This window comes from Giraffa tippelskirchi, chromosome 1, assembly GCF_054371585.1.
Source record: "Giraffa tippelskirchi isolate mGirTip1 chromosome 1, T2T-mGirTip1v1.2.pri, whole genome shotgun sequence".
Lineage (NCBI taxonomy): Eukaryota > Metazoa > Chordata > Mammalia > Artiodactyla > Giraffidae > Giraffa > Giraffa tippelskirchi.
Window position 1 is genome coordinate 48,099,910 of NC_137275.1, and position 9,098 is coordinate 48,109,007.

At 36.4% G+C, this 9,098-nt stretch overlaps 1 protein-coding gene across 2 annotated transcripts in view; it reads left to right on the forward strand.

Annotated features, from left to right (window-relative positions):
• Positions 1-8,865, forward strand: part of GABRA2 (gamma-aminobutyric acid type A receptor subunit alpha2) — a 130,758-nt gene extending 121,893 nt beyond the window's left edge. Inside the window, exon 12 of one of the 2 annotated variants that reach the window (XM_081518963.1) lies at positions 6,688-7,047. In XM_081518963.1, coding sequence (XP_081375089.1) covers positions 6,688-6,984 — 297 coding nt within the window. In that variant the 3' untranslated portion in view covers positions 6,985-7,047. Of the gene's footprint in view, positions 1-6,687 lie in introns of both variants that reach the window. The other variant, XM_081518869.1, reaches the window with a different exon arrangement.
• The last annotated feature ends 233 nt before the right edge of the window (positions 8,866-9,098 follow it).

The window sequence follows — 9,098 nt, forward strand, 5'->3', positions numbered from 1 at the left end:
CAGAGTGTTATTTTTCAATTGAGCTTATTTTATTATTTCCTAGTCTTCTACATCTATAGATGGTGCAATTGAGGACTTTAGGGATAATTAGATAATATAATTGTAGAACACACTATTAGAATCCATTTCTGTTAATCTAATGAGTACTTATTGTACTCTACAAAGTATTTTATATGGTTATATGTATTGTATATACTTATATATATCATTCCAGTAGATGTCATTCATTTATCATGAAGCAAACATTTTTTTGAGCCTGCACTGTGCCAGGAACTTGCTAGAAGCTCTGCATTGCCCAACCTCTGCCTTCAAGGAGCTTACAATCAAGTAAAAGAGGAAAATAAGTGAAAAAGTTTTAGGTGCCACTACAGAGACAAGCACTGAGGTGTGTGGAAGCACCTGGAAGGGGTGCTTTTGCAGTAGGTTATTATGTCTCAATAGATGTGATTTTGAGCTGAGTCAGTATGAAACAGATCCTACTAGGGGACCAGTGTGGCTTGATTATCAGCTGCTATCACAATTGATTCTCAATTGTGGTATCATTCACAGGTTAGGAAATACAGTTTAGGGTATCATTCACAGATTAGGAGGATGTACAGGATGAGGTTGGGAGTGAAAGTAACCTGATTTCATTTCTGGATATTTTATGTCTTAACTATATGTGGGATATATAGGTGGAGAAGTCTAGTGAAATATAATGGGTAAGAATTCTGGTGAGATAATTCAATCATCCCTGTAGTGGTAGCAAAATGAATTAAGTCACTTAAAATTAATAGAAATGAGCAGTGCCAAATTGCCTTCATTTCCCTCATCTTGCTTCCATTTGGTTTTATTCTTCATGCTTAACTTTATTTTCTTTACTTATATTTTCATCCATATCTAGCCTTATTCTTCAAAATGTATAGGTGACTTACCTGAGAACCTTAGAGCAGACATATGGAATTAGTAAAATTATTTTGTAAGAAATTAGATAGTATGAGCTATCAGGGCTTACCTAGTTCTCAAAAGAAACAAAAACTTTACCTAGGGACACAAGCTTTAAAAATATATCTCATGGCAGTAAGTATTTTAATGTAACAATAGAATTCATTGCCCTATTTCTTTTCAAAGGTCTGAGGATTTTAGCATAAGTCAAGGGTTGAAATAAATAAAGTCAAATTGGTATGTGGGGTCAAAATGACATGGCCCAAGTAGTTAGCATGCTGATCATCTGGCTTGATCAGAGGTTTGCCTGATATTCAAAGAAGACTTCATAGCATGATGTCTATAAACTTGATTCTTTTAAATAGAAGTTAGAAAATCCCATGGACAGAGGAGCCTGGTGCAAGCTACCGTCCACTGGGTCGCAAAGAGTTGGAAACAACTGAGCGACTTCACTTTCACTTAGTAATGGAAAGGACAAGGTAATATCTATTAGTAATGGCCTAGAGTATGGATATTCTTTGATACTATTACTAGCAGATCTGTGTCTTACAAATAACAGTAATAGAACATATTATGTGGACTTAATCTATGTACTCTGCTTTAGAAGATCTTAGAATTAAGTTGGGCTTCCCAGATGGTGCTACTGGTAAAGAACACACCTTCTAATGTAGGGGATGTAGAGACGTGGATTTGATCCCTGTGTCAGGAAATTCCCTGGAGGAGGGGATGGTAACCCACTCCAGTATTCTTGCTTGGAGAATCCCCATGGACAGAGGAGCTGGGCGGGCTACAGTCCATAGTGTTGCAAAGAATTGGATGTGACTGAAGCAACTTATCTTACATGGAGAAATAAGTTACAAATTAGTAGAAGTCACCTATGATTTTAACAGTTTTTTTTTTTTCCCTATACCCATGTTTTAAAGTTTAAATCTGTGGGAACAATCTGCTTTAAGACAGATTTGTGGTAATCATTTTCAAATGTAATTTAGGGGAGTTATTTTATCCTTGAAAACAAGATCTTGTAAGAGTCTGAGTTAGAAAGGCTTTACAGAGCTGTGGCTAAGAATAGATGTTTAGCCCTATGAGGTGCCCTGACCTTCATTCAGTAAATTGGTATGAAATTATAGGTGCCAGCTGCTGAGTTTCAACTAGAAATAGTACTCATGGCTGTTGTACTTTCCTTGCTACTGGGTTTGAAAATACTCCAGTTTCCAAGTTCCAAGGGAACATTTTGAAGCTAAAACCCATCATCTTTTTGAGATCTAGAGTCTACCTCCGAAGTTTATACTGATATTCAGAAATTGAAGCTATGTCTTGAACAATGAAGAGAAAGTATGATGAAATTCTGTCCTTTGAAATGATAAGAAAAGTTGTGAACATATGTTAGAATGATTTTTAACACTGCTTATTTTAATGTCCAGCACTGGTTGGGATGAAATAAAGAACATCAACATACAAATATAAAAAACTGATACTAGGCTGATCTAGACTAGTACAGCCCTTATGAGTTTTTATAGCTGATGTCCATTCAGACTGGTCAGAGTATCTGTTCTGATTTGTTGTTGCTTCTGCTCTAGAGTTTGTTAAATATTTTTAGTGTCTCCTGTGTATTTATGTACAATTGAAGGGAATTCAAGTTGGGGGCAGGAATGATATTGGGAAGAGTTAGTACAGTTTCTATCTATAGATTCCTCTTACAACAAAGGATATTATACATTTTATGTTTTTGTTGTATAAATGACTAAGCCCTATACCATAACTCTTGACCCAATTTGAACATCTCTCTTCCACAAAATCATCTTTGTTGTTGTTGAGTTGCTAAGTCATGTCCTATCCTTTGCGATCCCATGGACTGTAGCTCACCAGGCTCCTCTGGGATTTCCTAGGCAAAAATACTGGAATGGGTTGCTATTTCCCTCTCCAGGGGAGATTCCCAACCCAGGGATCGAACTCAAGTCTCCTGCATTGCAGGCAGATCTTTACAACTGAGTCACCTGGGAAGCCCATAACCAGCACTACACTCCACTAAATGGTTATGGTTTTCAGTGTAATTCAAATGTACATTAGTTAATATGATCCTCACAACAATTCAGTATGGCTTTGGTATAATTATCTCTCTTTTAAAACTAGAAGCTGAAGCAAGCAGAGTTTAAAAAAACATTCCCAAGGTCCAAGTTCTCTATAACTGCAATTAGATGTCATTTTAAGTGATACCAAGGTATAATTGCAATAATACAAACACTATTATGTTAGAACTTTATGGGTTAAAGACATATGGGTTAAAGTCTTTTAGAAGACTGACCTACTGATATAAACTCCAGTTGGAATATTTTCAGAAGAAGCACTCCCGGGGTTCACACAGCTTCCCCAAAGATAAAGTCACATATCAGGCTGTTGAAAGCAGAGACTTTGAAGCCACACACATTTAAGTTTGTGTACTTTTTCAGTCACTTATTAGACAGGAGACCTGGTCCTGTCATGGAGCCTCTTTAGCTTCCATTTCTGACTGTGTAACTTGGAGTTACAACATAGAACTTGTTTCTTAGCCTGTAGTGAATTTTGTCACCAATGACATGTAAGGCTTAACACTCAACCTGACATATCCTAGTGCTCATAGCCTAGGATATGTCAGGTTGAGTGTTAAGTTAGTTATCTTTATTACAGTTATATGCTTTCCCATATGTAACACGGGAAAAGCTGTTTTATAACTTTCATAAAGCTACACATGATAAGCTCTCAGCCTTTTTCTTTTACGCTCCTAACAAATCTGGAAGAATGCCTTATCAGCAAGGGAAAGAGGTGAGGGAGAAACCAGATGACAGTGAAGAACAGGAAATGCAGGCCTGTTTACAGATCCTCCTGAAATTTCAGAGGCCTTTTGTTATTTCACTTGAACATTTTGAGAAATCTTATTCAAAATAGTGATACTCAAAATTCTGTTCTAGGTCAATTGGTCCTCTAAATCTGTTAATTTATACTACGTGGGGCTTCCCTGATAGCTCAGTTGGTAAAGAATTTGCCTGCTTTGGAGGAGACCCCGGTTCAATTCCTGGGTCAGGAAAATCCCCTAGAGAAGGGATAGGCTACCTACTCCAGTATTCTTGGGCTTCTCTTGTGGCTCAGCTGGTAAAGAATTTGCCCACAATGGGTTCGATCCCTGGGTTGGGAAGATTCCCTGGAGAAGGGAAAGGCTACCCACTCCAATATTCTGGCCTAGAGAATTCTATGGACTGTATTGTCATGGAGTCAGACACGACTGACTGACTTTCACTCACTTATTCAAAATATTGATACTCGAAATTCTGTTCTAGGTCAATTGGTCCTCTAAATCTGTTAACTTACACTACGTACTATTTTGCTTAATTCATTGCTACTTCAAATTTGTTTGGATTCAGGTAACTAATAGTATATGTGTATTAGTACAGAACTACAGTTACATAGTTTTTCAGATTAAATAGTGTTATTTAATGTTGAGTAAATATTTTCAGGTTTCATTAATTTGGCAGTATGTTATGTGCCTACCTCATAGAAGGAATCAGGCTAAGGTTATGATGGTGAAGAAGACAGATACAGCACCAACTTTCATTGACCTTAGATTCTAATAAGAAAGGAAGATGTCAATCAGATAATCACACAATTGAAGAAAGAATTTGCTCATTTTGAAAAATGCCATGATGGAAATAAACTGGGTGCTCTGAAAGAGTATAGATGGGGAGCAAGGATGGCATTAGATGGAGTGGTTAGGGGATCCTTTTGGAGGAAATAACATTTAAACCAAGACCATAATATGAGAGGAGACTGATAATAGGGAAAATGGGATGGAGAGAAGCCATTCCAGGATGAGGAAGTAAAACCACTAGGTGGCATTTCAGATATTCTGAGGAGCTCCAGTTCTTTAGTACTCTTGCCTGGAAAATCCCGTGGACAGAGGAGCCTAGTAGGCTGCAGTCTATGGGGTCGCACAGAGTCGGACACAACTGAGTGACTTCACTTTCACTTTTCACTTTCATTCATCGGAGAAGGAAATGGCAACCCACTCCAGTGTTCTTACCTGGAGAATCCCAGGGATGGGGGAGCCTGGTGGGCTTCCGTCTATGGGGTTGCGTAGAGTCGGACACGACTGAAGTGACTTAGCAGCAGCAGCAGCAGCAGAAAGAATTCAGTGAGAGGCAAAGTGATAGATAAGAAGTGATTCATTAGAATAAGCTGTTCACAAGACTTAAAAGTGGGCAAGTGAGAGGGTACCATACCCCAGGAACTTAGTGGGCTACGGTTTTATAATCAAAGGAAGAGAGGGGAGTGGGTGAAGACCACCTTATTCCTCATTTTTTGAATAGACATTATATTTCCATCATTAGTTCCTCCTCCATGTCAAGAAGGGGAATTTTCTTGTCCCTACACTGTCAAGCCCAGATTGTCATGGCACAATGGAAATGAGTAAAAAGGTGGCAACACATGCTAAAAATGGTAGATCATCTCAGGCTTTAGTATAATGTTACCCTTTCCTTATATTTTTGTCTTTAGTGTATGCAGAGGAGTGTGTCCTAGGAATCATTAACTTATTGAGCTCACTGGGCAGGATGTGGGTCTCATGCCACAATTGTTTAATTGTTTGGGGGTATGTCTCATGCTTCTGTTGCTTGGTTTTATTGCTAAGCAAGCCTGGTTGGTTTTGTGGTTAAGCCAACCTGCTTTCTAGAGTCATCATAAACTTTCAGGGATCTCATACTTTTTTCTTTACTTACAATTCCTTAGTGGGATTAACTATTTAATTACTTACTTTATCCCTGTCTTACTAGTAAATGATAAATCCCTATTACTTACTTTATACTCTGTCACTATCAGAGGTAGCATAGCCAAAGGCACCAAGCAAAAAAGTCCTCTGAATACAAGTGATTTCTATGAGACTGATGTATAATGAATAAAAAAAAGATACCATGGTAGGAAGTGTTGATTTCACTCTAAGTTCCATGAGACGGTCTCTTAAATGAGACTTAAGCTCAGAAATGACACCATCCAATTTATGTCTTAAAAAATCCCCATGGGGGCTGTAGTTTGACAATTATCTCCCAACTGGGAAAGCACAAAGGAATGCTGTTTGGTCCTGGCAGGAGAAAACTGTGGCCAAGACCAGAGTGGGTGAGAACTGGACAGGGAAATTTAAGGAGAAACAGGATGTAGATGAGCTAGGCAGAAATCCAAATGTTTGTATTTCATCTTCCTTTAATGTCTTTAGTATTTATTACACTACCATCTGTATATTGATACAATTTTCTACCATTGAGTAAAAACATTCCTATATGATTTTGACATGAAGGGAAGATATCCTATTATGAAGTTAAAGAAATTAAATTTTCAATGCAAAATTTGAGAGCATTCACTGCAGATGATCATTCCTCTATTTCTATTATTAAATTATTTCTATAATTCATTTATTCATTTACTCATTCATTCAACAAATATTTGAATAACATGCAAGAGTCAAAAATGTATCATTTTGTTAAAGTTGTATTTTTTAGTGTTCTATGTAAACAACAAGAAATGGTTCTCCAGGAAAATGGTAACATTGATTTACTCTGGGGATTTCCTCACCCTTGTGGTTTTAGGACTTAATTAACTCCATTTATTTCCCTAAATTCCTTCTTTCTAATGTATAATGATGCTTATCAAAATACTTTTCTTCAGGATTTGAAACTGGAGTTTGGAAAATATTAGGAAGTTGTCTTAATCCACATTCTGTTAATTCTTGTGTTTTTTCAATAGAAAAAAGAAAAAGCCTCTGTGATGATACAGAACAACGCTTATGCAGTGGCTGTTGCCAATTATGCCCCGAATCTTTCAAAAGACCCAGTTCTTTCCACCATCTCCAAGAGCGCAACCACGCCAGAACCCAACAAGAAACCGGAAAACAAGCCAGCCGAAGCCAAGAAGACCTTCAATAGCGTTAGCAAAATTGACAGAATGTCTAGAATAGTTTTCCCAGTTTTGTTTGGTACATTTAATTTAGTTTACTGGGCCACATATTTAAACAGAGAACCTGTATTAGGGGTCAGTCCTTGATTCTAGGCACAGGTTGTCTTTGAGATGTACAGCAACATTAAACTTGGTTTGTTTTGCCATGTACAGTCTGACTAATAACTGCTAATTTGTGAACCAACATGTACAGTATGTATATAGCATCATAGCTTATAGACCTCTAATGGAGACACGCATTTGCTAACTCATGGCATAAGGCACCCCATGCCCAATGAGCCATTGCCTTTTTAAAAGATTTACCCTCGGAATTGGTCTAAAGTAGATTTCAGGTGATCTGATTTATTTTCTCTTATTCTAACAGCAATGAAAATGGAGATCCTATACCACCCTTTATGGACCCTTTTGGTTTAGGTCTTACATAGGAGTATTTTCTACTGTTACCTAACTATAAAGTAAAATAACATTGTCTTTCCAAGATGAATTCCTCTAAATAACAGAACCTCCTATCTGCAACCTCAATTCCCTTCTCGAGTGCTCAGAATCCCTGCTAATATAATTGGAAGCTTAGCACACATCTGAAGAAAAACTAGAGATTTGAAATCAGCTTTTAACTACTCTGTTTAGTATCTATAGCCATGTACATACTATGACATGACAAATTCAAATAATTATGAATCACCCTGACAAGATGTTCGGTATGCTTAGGATTTAATAACTATTGGAATGCCATGGTCATCACATTTTTCACATCAGAGTTTATTTGAAAGTAATAATTGAAATCCTCCAGATTATTTTAATCATTGGAAACTACCTTAAATTAAAAAAAAAAAAGATGATAAATAGGTCTTAGTATTTCCAGGTATGTGTTGTATTGAAATTGATCAGCTAAATTTTCTTGGTGCTGGAAACTGGAAAAGACATCCAGTTTGGCTGCTGTGGAGCAACATTCATATTGGATTAGAAAATTGTGCCAAAAACTCCCATCAATGAGAATTCATAGGTGTCACAGAGTATATATGAGCACTTATATGATTCTCTCCTTTCCTGTTTACTGCAAATTCTGCCTTAAGGCTTCTTTTCATCAGGACTCAGAAGCCAACTAATTACAAAGAACAGGGCAGTTAATTGGCACATTTTTCTGTCTTGAAAGCAGCTCTTTCAGATAAGAATTAATGTAAATTCTGCTTTTGTAAATTGCAACTTTAAATTTCTCTGATTCAAATTTGCAGCTTTGTATATGAGAAGAGGTTTTGGTAAGAGTTGAACATTTTTAAACTGAAACTTTAAAGCATCACCAACAGATTGTGGATTAGTTCACATGCACAAACAAAACACACACACCCACAATTAGCTCAATTAGGATATGTACACAAATATTTAGCTAAATTAGAAACTATGGTTTTCAATTTTATATAATTACTAATTATTAATGAGCAAAATTCATTTTACTTTTAGTATTTAAAATACTCTATGCCCCTGAAATATGTTAACAGAAATTATTAATTGTGTCTCACGTTATTAGACTCAACATTTTGGGCAAACTCACAATCCTTTTGACTCACATATACATTAGCAGTTATTAGTTGACTTTTACTAATAGATACACCTTTATGATGGTGTTTTTGTAGAGACATAAGTAGTCAAATAGTGGCATTTCTTGCAGTTTTGTACAGTATTTCAGTATAGTGCATAAATAGGTATGTTCATAAAATCAATAAAAGGAGTTATCTTATGGAAACAAGCAAAATCACAGCAAAAACTGCTATTCCTTTGCCTCGTTTAATTTTTATTTTTTCATTTTCTTTGTTTCAGTGTGATTCTGTTATGTGCTATGCATGATTGTATTAATACCAAGGTCACAAATGCATCTTATTAACAGAATTTGCCGTGAAGACAGCCTTGACATTAAAAATTCCCTCACAAACGGTAATCCATAGTCTTTAATAAAATAAACTTGTTACATGAGCCAATAAATGTATTTGTTTAATTCCCTTCCAAAGCACTTTTTTGGTCATCTAAATAGTTTCTAAAAGTGCACTTTATTCATATACTGTGATGGAAGATATCCTATTTTCTTAAACATTTAAATATATCATAGCTCTTCCAGGTGGTTTAGGGGAGGGTGCAGTAGTCTAAGACAGTACACAATGCTTGAAGGCAAGCAATAAAAATGCTTTGTATGGTATGTGTTATTAAAC